This window comes from Anolis sagrei, chromosome 4 (genome assembly GCF_037176765.1).
Source record: "Anolis sagrei isolate rAnoSag1 chromosome 4, rAnoSag1.mat, whole genome shotgun sequence".
NCBI classification, from domain to species: Eukaryota; Metazoa; Chordata; class Lepidosauria; order Squamata; family Dactyloidae; genus Anolis; species Anolis sagrei.
The window spans coordinates 122,812,227-122,827,494 of record NC_090024.1 but is presented as its reverse complement, the minus strand read 5'-3'; the positions used below and the strand labels follow the sequence as shown (position 1 = coordinate 122,827,494).

Genomic DNA, 15,268 nt, shown 5'->3' with positions numbered 1-15,268 from the left:
TTCTTCTTAATATTTCTACAGGAAACAAGTCTCTGATAATTTCATTAAGTAACCACAAGCTCTACTGCAGTAGATTCTGTTGCGAGCCAATCTTGTTTCCTGTTGAAATAACTTCATATTTGAAGTTGTAGCTAGGTGTGAATGTTTCAATTGGCCACCTTGATTAGCATTTGATGGCCTGATAGTTTTTAGGTGTGGCTTGTTATTGCCTGGGGGAATCCTTTGTTGAGAGGTGATTAGCTGTCGCTGATTGTTTCATGTCTGGAGTTCCCCAGTGTTTGAGTGTTGTTCTCTATTTATTGTAATAATATTAGAGGTTTTAAAAAACTGGTGAAAGGGTCTTTGAGTGAAATTTGCAAATGCTAAGCAAAGGGCTTTGAATGAAATTAACAGCAAAAGAGAAATATACCCTTTCTCTGTAGAAAAGGAGCAACACGGAAGAAAATATTTTTGAGAGACAAGATGTGACATGTAGAAGTCATGCAAAGTTCAAGCCTACATAGGAAGTAGTTGTGTTGTGGTTAAGTTCAAAGGTTGTGGTTAAGCGTAGAGTCTGCAGGTACAAGAAAGTACTTTCCATCAAAAGGTCAAGGGAGAGGGGCTGGAAAGAGAGTACTTTCCATGACCTATTACTTGAGTATAAAAGTTAGCAGAAAAAGAGGAGGGGCACGGCAGTCACTTGAAGGGTAGCATCTGCGTATGCTGCCAGGCTATCCGTCTTCTTCATGAAGAAACTAAAATCAACCTTGTTTTTTTATCTTTTTTGGGACTGTCTCCTTCCTTATGTGTTCCCGTGATGTGGACCTAAGAAGACCCAATTAAGGGTCTCTAACACTGGTAGCCAGATTTTGTTCATTTTCATGGTTTCCTCCTTTCTGTTGAAGTTGTCCACATGCTTGTGGATTTCAATGGCTTCTCTGTGTAGTCTGACATGGTGGTTGCGAGAGTGGTCCAGTGTTCTCAAATAAAATGCTGTGTCCAGGTTGGTTCATCAGGTGCTCTGCTATGGCTGACTTCTCTGGTTGAAGTAGTCTGCAGTGCCTTTCATGTTCCTTGATTTGTGTTTGGGCAATGCTGCGTTTGGTGGTCCCTATGTAGACTTGCCCACAGATGCATGGTATACGGTAGACTCCTGCAAAGGTGAGAGGATCCCTCTTCTCCTGTGCTGAAGGTAGCATTTGTTGGATTTTGTCGAAGGCTTTCATGGCCGGAATCACTAGGTTCTTGTGGGTTTATTCGGGCTATAGGGCCATGTTCTAGAGGCATTTCTCCTGACGTTTCGCCTGCATCTATGGCAAGCATCCTCAGAGGTAGTGAGGTCTGTTGGAAATAGGAAAATGGGTTTATATATCTGTGGAATGACTGGGGTGGGGCAAAGAGCTCTTCCCTGCTGGAGCTAGGTGTGAATGTTTCAGCTGACCACCTTCATTAGCATTTGAAGGCCTGGCTGAGCCTGGGAAAATGTTTTGTTGAGAGGTGTTAAGATGTGCCTGGTTGTTTCCTCTCTGCTGTTTTGCTGTTGTAATTTTAGAGTTTTTTAATACTGGTAGCCAGATTTTGTTCATTTTCATGGTCTCCTCCTTTCTGTTGCAAAACAGCAGAGAGGAAACAACCAGGCACATCTTAACACCTCTCAACAAAACATTTTCCCAGGCTCAGCCAGGCCTTCAAATGCTAATGAAGGTGGTCAGCTGAAACATTCACACCTAGCTCCAGCAGGGAAGAGCTCTTTGCCCCACCCCAGTCATTCCACAGATATATAAACCCATTTTCCTATTTCCAACAGACCTCACTACCTCTGAGGATGCTTGCCATAGATGCAGGCGAAACATCAGGAGAAATGCCTCTAGAACATGGCCCTATAGCCCGAAAAAACCCACAAGAACCTATTTGTTGGATTTTCTTAGTGGATCTGTAGATAGTTTACCTGTATATTCTGTTGACTTCTGTTGCATGGAGGAGCATTCAGTCCTGTGACTCCTTAACACCATACTTTCAGCATTCCTTCAAAAAGTGACACTTAGAAATAGGTTTACCTTCTCGGTAAGAAATAAACCAGCTAGCTCATTTTTTCCAAACCAAGCAAACAGACCTTATATGGCAAGAACTGCTAGTAGTCAGATTAAGTGACACACGTAATTAGCACCACATACCAATTTTCATACCCTATAGCTCAACTGGTTTACATGACATCATCCAACCATGCTTTGAATCTTCTGTGGGTTTTTTTGTGTGTGTTTTGTAACTGTCAATAGCATTTCTGAAGGCGATTACATCATGATAAGCATGTCTGTAATTGCATGGCTTTTATAAGAGAAATTCGCATTGCTTCCTAATGTTGTTGCTTCCCATGAATCATAGAGTTGGAAGAGACCTCATAGGCCATCCAGTCCAACCCCCTGCCAAGAAGCAGGAATATTGCATTCAAAGCACCCCCGACAGATGGCCATCCAGCCTCTGCTTAAAAGCTGCCAAAGAAGGAGTCTCCACCACGCTCCGGGGCAGAGAGTTCCACTGCTGAACAGCTCTCACAGTCAGGAAGTTCCTCCTAATGTTTATTTATTTATTTATTTACTTCATTTATATACCACTTTTCTCAGCCCTTAGGCGACTCAAAGCGATTAACAACAGTTACAATACACACATTACAAAATCATTAGAACATTTAAAAGCAATAGCATAACAACAATTAAACATCAATATGACAAATCCTTCACGTCTCATCAATAGAATCAGAATCCAGTCTCATCATCCGTTATTCCATGTTCCTATAATCAATTACACTGCCTAATCGAATGCCTGTTCGAACAGCCAGGTCTTCACTTTCCTCCGAAATGCCAATAAGGAGGGGGCCGATCTGATATCTATAGGAAGGGCGTTCCACAGCCGAGGGGCCACAACTGAGAAGGCCCTGTCTCTCGTCCCCACCAGGCGTGCTTGTGATGCTGGCGGGACTGAGAGCGAGGCCCTGAATGTCCTAGTTGGTTCAGAGGAGGAGATGCGTTCGGACAGATAAGTTGGGTCAGGACCGTTTAGGGCTTTATAGGCTAAAGCCAGGACTTTGTATTGTGCCCGGTAGCAAATTGGGAGCCAGTGAAGCTGGCACAGCAGAGGAGTTGTGTGCTCCCTGAGTGCCGCGCCGGTTAGCATCCTGGCTGCTGAGCATTGGACCATTTGAAGCTTCTGAGCAGTCTTCAGAGGCAATCCCACGTAGAGAGCGTTGCAGTAGTCTATACGGGATGTAACCAGATGGAATCTCCTTTCTTGTAGTTTGAAGCCATTGCTCCGTGTCCTAGTCTCCAGAAAACAAGCTTGCTCCCCCCTCCCTGTGACTTCCTCTCAAATATTTATACATAGCTATCATATCTCCTCTCTGCCTTCTCTTCTTCAGGCTAAACATGCCCAGCTCCTTAAGCCACTCTTAAGGAGACCAAACCCTTGATCCTCTGCTGTGCCAGCTTCACTGGCTGCCAATTTGCTACCGGACACAATACAAAGTGCTGGCTTTAGCCTATAAAGCCCTAATGATCCAGACCCTTGATCATTTTTGTCGCCCTCCTCTGGACACATTCCAGCTTGTCAATATCTCTCTTCAATTGTGGTGCCCAGAATTGGACACAATATGTCTGCAGGAACATTTCGAATTCAATTCCATCGCTGCATTGGGTTTTCATAGTAAAACTGAAGACTCACACAGATTCAATAAGGCTCAAATGTTAGGCTTGCCAATGATAGCAGCCGCCCCTAGCTTGATAAACTTGTATTGAATTACAACTTCCATCATTCCCAGCCAACAAATCTAGCTGGGACGATGGGACATAATTCAACATATCTAGAGAGTATTCGTTTGGGATAGGCTGATTTACAGCATATAGTGGATTAACTGTCCTAGGACCAATCCTGTTCAACATCTTTATTAATGACTTAGATGAAGGGTTAGAAGGCATGATAATCAAGTTTGCAGACGACAGCAAATTGGGAGGGATAGCCAATACTCCAGAGGACAGGAGAAGGATTCAAAACGATCTGAACAGATTAGAGAGATGGGCCAAAACTAACAAAATGAAGTTCAACTAGATACTCCACTTAGGCAGAAAAAATGAAATGGAAAGATACAGAATGGGGGACAATGCCTGGCTTGAGAGCAGTACGTGTGAAAAAGATCTTGGAGTCCTCGTGGACAACAAGTTAAACATGAGCCAACAATGTGATGTGGCGGCAAAAAAACACCAGTGGGATTTTGACCTGCATAAATAGAAGCATAGTGTCTAGATCCAGGGAATTAATTCTGCCTTGGTTAGACCACACCTGGAATATTGGGTCCAACTGATAATATTATAATGTAATGCAATATACTACTACTACTACTAATATGATATTATAACACTTTATTTATACCCCGCTACAATCTCCCCAAGGGAGTTGGTGCGGTTTACATAAGGCCGAGCCCAAACACAACAATACAAGCAATAATCACAACAATAAAAACAATTAAAAATAAAACATAGACAATAACATATAACACTATCAATAAGACAACATACAATTAAAAGTGTGGGAAGGCCAAATGTAAAAAATTAAAATTGGAAATAGTGCTGAGGCGTGGACGCAAAGGTGATAGTGGCGTTTGTGGAAGACATACGAGCAGACCTAAAAATATAAAGTGCTTTGGAGGGACAAAGTGCTTTGGAGGGACAAAGTGCTATGGGATCATTATTCCGGGAAGGCACACTGGAACAACCACGTCTTCAAGCTCCTCCTGAAGCCCCTCAAGCCCCCCCCCCCCCCAGCTACATGCCTGCCCTGACCCAAATCCCAAGCTTACCTAGGAACCTCTGAGTCTCCCTGACCCAAAGCCCAAGCCTACCTAAGAACCTCTGAGTTCGTGCTAAGTCCAGCGTCAGTGGCAGACAATGGGAGGCTCCCCATCTTTCCAGTAGGAAACATGGATCAAGCTGGAGTTAAGAAGCTTCCCTCCATGTAATGAGGCAGCGGGGAAGCCGGGATGGAGCGGGGCATGAGGTGACAGGTCCCTATGTCAAGGGTCTGGAGAACAAGCCCTATGAGGAGCGGCTTAAGGAGCTGGGCATGTTTAGCCCGAAGAAGAGAAGGCTGAGAGGAGATATGATTGGACTACTGTAATGGGCTCTACGTGGGGCTGCCCTTGAAAACGGCTTGGAAATTTCAACCGGTCCAACGGGCAGCGGCTAGGTTGTTAACTGGTGCTCCTTACAGAGAGAGGTCAACCCTCCTGTTTAAGGAGCTCCATTCGCTGCCGTTCATTTTCTGGTCCCAATTCAAGGTGCAGGTGCTCACCTACAAAGCCCTAAATGGTTTGGGACCCGCCTACCTGCATGACCGCATCTCCGTATATGAACCCACGCGATCCCTCCGTTCATCTGGAGAGGCCCTGCTCACAATCCCACGTGTGTCACAAGCGCGTTTGGACAGGGCCTTCACTGTGGTAGCCCCCCGACTCTGGAACTCTCTCCCCAAGGACATCAGACAAGCCTCAACGTTGGCAGTCTTTAGGAAGAGCTTGAAGACCTGGCTGTTGCAGTGTGCATTTCCAGAATAGGAAACTCCCAGCATCATGTCCCAAACGCACTTTACCAGAGATTTAAGATTGTCTGCACCCTACCCTAAAATCCTTACATTTCACCTGTCATGTCCAGCACTTTTAATTTATTCATTACATTTGGCCTGGCCCTAGTTTTAAATGTGTCATGACCTATTGTTTTTGATGTTTTACTGTTATTGCTTAAATGTTTATTGGTTTGCTTTAGGAGTTTTAGTGTTGTGTTTGTTATGCTGTTGTTTTATTGAGGGCCTTGGCCTTTGTAAGCCGCACCGAGTCCTTCGGGGTACAAATAAAGTTAACAATAATAATAATAATAATAATAATAATAATATGATAGCCATGTATAAATATGTGAGAGGAAGTCACAGGGAGGAGGGAGCAAGCTTGTTTTCTGCTTCCCTGGAGATTAGGACGCGGAACAATGGCTTCAAACTACAAGAGAGGAGATTCCATCTGAACATTAAGAAGAACTTCCTGACTGAGAGCCGTTCAGCAGTGGAACTCGCTGCCCCAGAGTGTGGTGGAGGCTCCTTCTTTGGAAGCTTTTAAACAGAGGCTGGATGGCCATCTGTCAGGGGTGCTTTGAATGCAATATTCCTAATTCTTGGCAGGGAGTTGGACTTGTTCCGTCTCCCAGGAGTATGGGTTTTGCATTAGAATCATAGAATCAAAGAATCAAAGGGTTGGAAGAGACTTCATGGGCCATCCAGTCCAACCCCCTGCCAAGAAGCAGGAATATTGCATTCAAATCACCCCTGACAGATGGCCATCCAGCCTCTGCTTAAAAGCTTCCAAAGAAGGAGCCTCCACCACACTCCGGGGCAGAGAGTTCCACTGCTGAACGGCTCTCACAGTCAGGAAGTTCTTCCTAATGTTCAGATGGAATTTCCTCACTTGTAGTTTGAAGCCATTGTTCCGCGTCCTAGTCTCCAAGGAAGCAGAAAACAAGCTTGCTCCCTCCTCCCTGTGGCTTCCTCTCACATATTTATACATGGCTATCATATCTCCTCTCAGCCTTCTCTTCTTCAGGCTAAACATGCCCAGTTCCCTAAGCCGCTCCTCATAGGGCTTGTTCTCCAGACCCTTGATCATTTTAGTCGCCCTCCTCTGGACACATTCCAGCTTGTCAATATCTCTCTTGAATTGTGGTGCCCAGAATTGGACACAATATTCCAGATGTGGTCTAACCAAAGCAGAATAGAGGGGTAGCATTACTTCCTTAGATCTAGACACTATGCTCCTATTGATGCAGGCCAAAATCACATTGGCTTTTTTTGCCGCCATATCACATTGTTGGCTCATGTTTAACTTGTTGTCCACGAGGACTCCAAGATCTTTTTCACACCTACTGCTCTCGAGCCAGGCATTGTCCCCCATTCTGTATCTTTGCATTTCATTTTTTCTGCATTACCTTTTAGTTGCTGGAAACAGTCTCTCCTTGTGTTTCTCCCAGGCTGCTGCAGCCTTTGCAAGGCCTAAAAGGTTAGCAGCCAGAGGCAGGAAGGCCAGTTTGCAGGCTCTCTGCAATGATTGGCCCAGAGAGTAACTTTTGAGCCCGCCCCTTTTACCAGGTCAGACTTCCATTTTGGAGCCTCCCCTGCCCCATTCAGTTCTAAAGAAGCAATTGGATGTACTAGAGGCCTGTTCAGGAAGCTCCGAGAAATCATTGCAAGTACTAAAATAAAATAAAACAAATATATTGAGTAATTGAGACCTATAGATAGATAGATAGATAGATAGATAGATAGATAGATAGATAGATAGATTTATTGAGTTATTGAGCTATAGGGAACAATTGAATACAGATAGAGGCCCTGCTCGCCTCTCAGCTCCAGGACTTTTTGGATAACATCAACTACCTAGATCAGTCACAGTCTGGTTTCAGGCCTGGTCACGGCACCGAGACAGCCTTGGTCGCCTTGGTGGATGACCTCCGTAGAGAGCTGGACAGGGGGAGTGTGACTCTGTTGGTTCTCTTGGACATCTCAGCGGCTTTCGATACCATTGATCATGGTATCCTTCTGGGTCGTCTCGCTGGGATGGGTCTCGGGGGCACGGTTCTGTCGTGGCTTCGGTCCTTCCTGGAGGGATGAACCCAGCTGGTGAAGCTGGGAGACGCCTGCTCGGATCCCTGGCCCTTGACCTGTGGGGTCCCGCAAGGCTCTGTCTTTTCTCCCATGCTTTTTAACATCTACATGAAACTGCTGGGAGAGGTCATCCGGAGTTTTGGAGTTGGATGTCACCTCTGTGCAGATGATACACAACTCTATTACTCCTTTCCACCTAACTCCAAGGAGGCCTCTTGAGTGCTGGACGAGTGCCTGGCCGCTGTGTCGATCTGGATGAGGAGGAACAAGCTGATCAATCCCGACAAGACAGAGGTCCTCCTGGTTGATCGCAATCCTGATCGGGGTATAGGGTGGCTGCCTGTGTTGGACGGGGTTACACTCCCCCTGAAACCACAGGTCCGCAGCTTGGGAGTTCTCTTGGACTCATCGCTTACTCTTGAGGCTCAGGCGTCAGCGGTGTCCGGGAGAGCTTTTGCACAACTGAGACTTGTGCGCCAGCTGCGACCGTACCTCGCGAAGGCTGATCTGGCCGGGGTGGTTCACGCCTTGGTCACCTCTAGACTGGATTACTGCAATGCGTTCTACGTAGAGCTGCCCTTGAAAACGGCTCGGAAATTCCAACTGATCTAACGGGCAGCAGCCAGGATGTTAACTGGGGCTCATTACAGAGAGAGGTCAACCCTCCTGTTTAAGGAGCTCCACTGGCTGCCATTTATCTTCCGAGCCCAATTTAAGGTGCAGGTGATCACTTACAAAGCCCTGAACGGTTTGGGACCACCCTACCTGCTTTGACCGCATCTCCATCTATGAGCCTACACGCTCACTCCGGTCATCTGGAGAGACCCTGCTTGTGATCCTGCCTGCGTCGCAAGCGCGCTTGGTGGGGACGCGAGACAGAGCCTTTTGTGTAGTGGCCCCCCGACTTTGGAATGCCCTCCCGAAAGATCTTAGACAGGCCCCCACACTGGCAGTCTTCAGGAAGAACTTGAAAACCTGGCTGTTCCGATGTGCCTTTCCAGATTAGGAACCTCAACACCAAGTCCCAGATGCACTTTAGTAGAACCACGATCACTGCACACCGCACACTGCACTTACGTTATAACCCTATATTCCTCCCACAATATCAGCACTTTTAATCCTGTACCCACTACTCTGGCCGGCCCAGTTTTAATAATTGTCTGATGTATTGTTACTGTTTTGTTTACTTGCTTAACTGTTTTTAATTTGCTTTGTATTGTTTTGCTGTATTGTTGTTCTGTGGCTTCGGCCTGTTGTAAGCCGCATCGAGTCCCTTGGGAGATGCTAGCGGGGTACAAATAAATAATAATAATAATAATAATAATAATAATAATAGAGTTTATTATGCTAGAGAAATTATAGATAGATCAATAGAAGAGCTATTGAGTATTTAGATAGATAGTATTGGGCATTTGCCTCCAAAGTGGATTTTGAGTTATAGATAGGAGAAAAACCTGCTTTTTCTTACCATTGGGGCTCAAGATTAGGGTAGAAGAATTCCACAATTCATTATACCTTTTGGAGGAAAGTTGCCTCAATATCTGTACTCATTGACTGTTGGTAACATTAATAAGCTGAGCCAAGTCTACAAGGACTTTGTTAATAAGTACCCTGTTTGCTGTTTTAAACCTGAAGTGGACTCCGTTACTCAGAAGGTTTGAGCCTCAAAGAAAGACCCCAGCGATCCGCTCAGGCAAAGAGTATGGTCCATGAGGTCTCTTCCAACTCTATGATTCTATGGTGGATACGGATAAGGATGGCAGCTCACTCGTTTCCATTTTGTGCCAACCCTAGTCATTTTGGCTTTTTAAAAGATCTGGAGGAAACGTCAGAGTTTTGTATCATGTTTTGCCTGTGCAACTGAGGAAGCAGCAAATGACCTACTTCTGAAGGAACAAGAGGGCTTTGGCAGGAGCACCTTGGGGAGTTTCAAAAAGTGAATGAAGCTGCGGTGCTGACAGGCACATGAGCGGAGGCACTGCCTGGGGGAGCAGGCCGATTAAATTCCAGGTGTTGCTGAGCGAGGTTTGAAGGGAATGAGATCAGCTCTACTTGGCTTGGCAGCCGTGGCAAACCCTGCCTAGGTCTGACACGTAGGAGCCGCTCAGGTGCTTGGAATGCAAGTGTCATGCCTGAACCTGATCGTATGTGTTGGCAGCCGACTGGAGGATTAGCTTGAGCAGCTGGTGGGTGCTGTTCTCTGGGTCTCCAAGACTCATACTTGAGAGTAAGAGCATGTTTAGGGGAAAGGCAACAAAAAGGTTTTGGTACATCTGACTTCTTTGGGATGTGAAAGAGGCCGACATGTCACTCTCAAGAATACATTCTCGCTAGTATTTGTTTTGAAGATGTTTCCTGGGCAGAGCTCTCTCCCCTTTTCTGTTTCATCTCGGCGGTACAGGCATGCATGTACTTACAAGCATTCTGGAGGGGAAAAAACATTCAGTGCAAATCTGGACTTCGGAAGATAATTAGCATCTAAAATAAGCCACGTGGTATTTCTGTAGGAAATTAAATTTAGCTGTTATGTCTTATGGTTTTGTTAGACAAATGGTTGATTAACGACTTATCTGTTAATGGACAATTTGTCTAGCAAAACCGTAATAATAATAATAATAATTATAATAATAATCCTTTATTTATATCCCACTACCATCTCCCAAAGGACTCGGTGCAGCTTACAATAGGCCAAGCCAAAATACATAAGTAAAAACAACAATACAACAATAAATAGACTCATAAACAAGCAGTAAACATTAACAATAACACCACGATGCATTAAAAGAACCTATGGCAGGGCCAAATGTAATAATTAAAACTGTTTAAAAATGCTGGGCATTACCAGGTGAAATAGGATAGGTATTTTGGAGATAGGTGAGGCGTGCAGACGATCCTAAATCTCTAATAAAGTGCATTTGGGACAAATTGCTTGGAGTTTCCTTATTCTGGGAAGGCACACTGGAACAACCATGTTTTCAAGCTCCTCCTAAAGACTGCCAGTGTTGGGGCATGCCTGATGTCCTTAGGGAGTGAGTTCCAGAGTCGAGGGGCTACCACGGAGAAGGCCCTGTCCCTCGTCCCCACCAATCGCGCTTGCGATGCAGGTGGGATTGCGAGCAGGGCCTCTCCAGATGATCGAAGAGATCGTGTGGGTTCGTATACAGAAATGCGGTCACGCAGGTAGGCTGGTCCCAAACCGTTTAGGGCTTTGTAGGTAAGCACCTGCACCTTGAATTGGGTCCGGAAAATGAATGGCAGCCAATGGAGCTCCTTAAACAGGAGGGTTGACCTCTCCCTGTAAGGAGCACCAGTTAACATCCTGACCACCGCCAGTTGGACCAACTGAAATTTCCAAGCCGTCTTCAAGGGCAGCCCCACGTAGAGTGCATTACAGTAGTCCAATCTGGAGGTGACTAAGGCATGGACCACCCTGGCCAGGGTGGCACAATACTTTTCACAAATGCTCCAGAACTTTAAAAGTTGTGTCCACAAAATTGGGCTGGAAAATTGCCATGTATTCAAATTTTGTATCAGCTACTTATGCACATTAATAACTCTGTAATATCTGTTCATTTGTGATTACACTGACCTGGCAAATGCCTTAATCCAGATACAATACATTGCCTTCTCACCCAGTGTTTTTAAACCTTTTAATCCTTGCTATCGGCCCTGCCCACTGTGATTTATTTTCTGTGCTTAAATTATTGTGATTTTACATTGCTTCATATGCTTATTTATATTGTTTCTTGTATTTTATTTTTTACTTTAATTTTTATATTTTACTGTCATTGTATGTTGTTAATTTACATTGCTGTATTGTTGGGCTTGACCTCATGTAAGCCGTCTCAAGTCCCCTTGGGGAGATGGTGGTGGGGTATAAATAACGTTTATTATTATTATTATTATTATTATTATTATTATTATTATTTGATACACAACAAGATGAGTCCACACCAGACACTCTGCTGGCTGTTGAATTGGATCACATGTCGGACACTTCCCAAGTGTCTAGGACTGTGTCTAGGACTGTGTGATGTATTGGCGAATAATGTGTGCAGATCTCAGTAAGGTGGCCTTCTGCAACTGGCAGATCAATCAATCAATCAACTTTATTTATACCCCGCTACCATCTCCCCAAGGGACTCGGTGCAGCTTACATGAGGCGGAGCCCATAATACAACAATACAAGCAATAACAATAACAATACAAGCAATTAAAATCAACTAAAACAATAAAACAATAACATAAGCAGATGGTAATTTTGTCAGTGCCAATTGTGTTTAAGTGCACGCCAAGGTCTTTAGGCGCTGCACCCAGTGTGCCGATCACCACTGGGACCACCTTGACTGGCTTGTGCCAGAGTCTTTGCAGTTCGATCTTTAAATCCTCATATTGTGTCAGCTTTTCCAGTTGTTTCTCTTCAATCCTACTGTCACCTGTGATTGCAACATCAACAATCCATACTTTGTTTTTCAACACGATCGTAGGGTCAGGAGTATTGTGCTTCAAAACTCTGTCTGTCTGAATTTGGAAGTCCCAGAGTAGCTTGATGTGTTCATTTTCTGTAACTTTTTCCGGCTTGTGATCCTACCAGTTCTTTGTCGCAGGCAGATGGTATTTGTGGCACAAGTTCCAATGAATCATCTGAACAATGGTGTTATGCCTCTGCTTGTAGTCCGTCTGTGCAGTCTTCTTGCAGCAGCTGAGGATGTGTTGTTGTTTCATCTGCTTCCCTGCAGAGTCCTCCTCCTCCTCCTCCTCCTCCTCCTCCTCCTCCTCCTCCTTCTTCATGATTGTAATACCTTGTAGAAACTTATTCCCAGGGCAATTTACTTGGCACTTATTTTTATGTAACAAGCAAGGATGAGCAGAGGAGAAATGCCACTACCAAGAGCTCTTTGGAGAGCTCTTGGCATCATTGTGTCTCTGCCTTGGTCTTCCTCTCAACCTGGGGCCATGACAGGCTATCATGCTCACAGGCTGAGAGGAAGGCCAAGGCAGACGAGAGCCAGAGGGAAGAGCCCAAGTGGTTGCATCTGGCCAATGGGCCTGAGTTTGCCCATTCCTGGTACAGATGGTAGCAGCAGATTTGTATTGCTTTCTTATACCCCATTCTGTTATCTATCATCGTTATTTGATGCATGGGGGAAAAACAATGAAACAAAGAGATAGAGAAATTGAACACTGTCATGGAAAGGCAGCACCTTCTTCAACTTCCCATGCCTAACCCTTGTGAAAGCCCCACAACACAATTTGTGAAAATTACAAGTAACATGGAAGACTATGCTACACTAATTCAGATTGCAGGTGGGAAATGGTGTGTAGTCCTCCCCCCCTCAAATATAGCATATTAGCCTGTTGAGGAAGTTCAACATGTCTGGAGACCTGTGACTCTGACCAGCCAATAGTCTGTATCAGGCACTCCAGGTACATGTTATACCATGACGTTTTGGTTGACTCTGGATATACAAGCTGAATGTAGTCTTCAAACACCAGATGACAAATTAATTATGCAAACAAAGGTCTAAAAATGTTGTGCAGGTCTATTTTGTCTAATAGTCATTCTCTTTCGTTTTCAGCTTGCGATTGCAATGGGAAATCCAGACAGTGCATGTTCGACACTGAATTACTCAGACGAACAGGAAATGGATACGTGTGCCTCAATTGTATTGACAACACAGAGGGGCCTCACTGCGAACGGTGTAAAGAGGGCTTCTATCGGCAGCGTGATCAAAATGGTTGTGTGGCATGCAACTGCAACCCTACAGGTAAGCAGGAATGTAGGAGGAACCCTTAGCCACCTTGAATGCAGAACAATTGGCTATGGAAGTGGTGCTGGAGCTTGCTATTGTGTTGCTATCCACATGTTTTTAAGGTGTATATATAACACAAAATGTGAATTTTTTTTTGTCGTGTCAGGAGCGACTTCAGAAACTGCAAGTCGCTTCTGGTGTGAGAGAATTGGCCATCTGCAAGGACATTGCCTAGGGGACGCCCAGATGTTTTGGATGTTTTACCATCCTTGTGGGAGGCTTCTCTCATGAAAAAGATCTTGGAGTCCTCGTGGACAACAAGTTAAACATGAGCCAACAATGTGATGTGGCGGCAAAAAAAGCCAATGGGATTTTGGCCTGCATCAATAGGAGCATAGTGTCTAGATCTAGGGAAGTAATGCTACCCCTCTATTCTGCTTTGGTTAGACCACATCTGGAATATTGTGTCCAATTCTGGGCACCACAATTCAAGAGAGATATTGACAAGCTGGAATGTGTCCAGAGGAGGGCGACTAAAATGATCAAGGGTCTGGAGAACAAGCCCTATGAGGAGCGGCTTAGGGAACTGGGCATGTTTAGCCTGAAGAAGAGAAGGCTGAGAGGAGATATGATAGCCATGTATAAATATGTGAGAGGAAGCCACAGGGAGGAGGGAGCAAGCTTGTTTTCTGCTTCCTTGGAGATTAGAACGCGGAACAATGGCTTCAAACTACAAGAGAGGAGATTCCATCTGAACATTAGGAAGATCTTCCTGACTGTGAGAGCCGTTCAGCAGTGGAACTCTCTGCCCCGGAGTGTGGTGGAGGCTCCTTCTTTGGAAGCTTTTAAACAGAGGCTGGATGGCCATTTGTCAGGGGTGATTTGAATGCAATATTCCTGCTTCTTGGCAGGGGGTTGGACTGGATGGCCCATGAGGTCTCTTCCAACTCTTTGATTCTATGATTCTATGATTCTATGTCCCTGCATGAGGAGCTGGAGCTGATAGAGGGAGCTCATCCGCCTCTCCCCGGATTCGAAACTGCGACCTGTCGGTCTTCAGTCCTGCCAGGGGTTTAACCCACTGTGCCACTGTGATTGAGACAATCACATTAATAATACAAATTGGCATCGTCAGGAAGCCATAATTGCCTTCAGTTTCCTTTTAAGCAGGTACCCATTTTCCCAGTGAGGATCAAACTTGACAATATGTTCAATTACATTTTCAAAAGGGGAGTCCTTCAAGTGATAAAAAATGGTTCATTGTTAGAGGAAGTAATTTTTCTCACCTACACATTTTACTTTCAATATACTTTCTTTTGTCATTGATGGTTAGAAACTAAACATATGTCCTAATGTCCAATCTCGACAAAATAGTGAAGAGTAGAGACATCACACTGGCAACGAAGATCCACATAGTAAAAGCAATGGTATTCCCCATAGTCAACTACAGATGTGAGAGCTTAGGGAAGGCTGAGCGAAGAAAGACAGATGCTTTTGAAGTGTGGTGCTGGAGGAAAGTTATGAGAGTGCCTTGGACAGCGAGAAGATCCAACCAGTCCATACTTCAGGAAATAAAGCCCGACTGCTCATTGGAGAGAAGGATACTAGAGACAAAGCTGAAGTACTTTGGCCACATCATGAGGAGACAGCAAAGCCTGGAGAAGACAATGATGCTGGGGAAAGTGGAAGGTAAAAGGAAGAGGGGCCGACCAAGGGCAAGATGGATGGATGGCATCCTTGAAGTGACTGGAATGACCTTGAAGGAGCTGGGGGTGGTGACGGCCGACAGGGAGCTCTGGCGTGGGCTGGTCCATGAGGTCACGAAAAGTCGGAAACGACTGAATCAA

At 45.0% G+C, this 15,268-nt stretch overlaps 1 protein-coding gene across 1 annotated transcript in view; it reads left to right on the top strand.

Moving 5' to 3' along the window:
* LAMC2 (laminin subunit gamma 2) overlaps positions 1-15,268 on the top strand; it is a 77,759-nt gene that overhangs the window by 7,990 nt on the left and 54,501 nt on the right. The window contains exon 2 of the mRNA XM_060774488.2: positions 13,248-13,436. Within this exon, the coding sequence (XP_060630471.2) occupies positions 13,248-13,436 (189 nt within the window). The remainder of the gene's footprint in view (positions 1-13,247; positions 13,437-15,268) is intronic.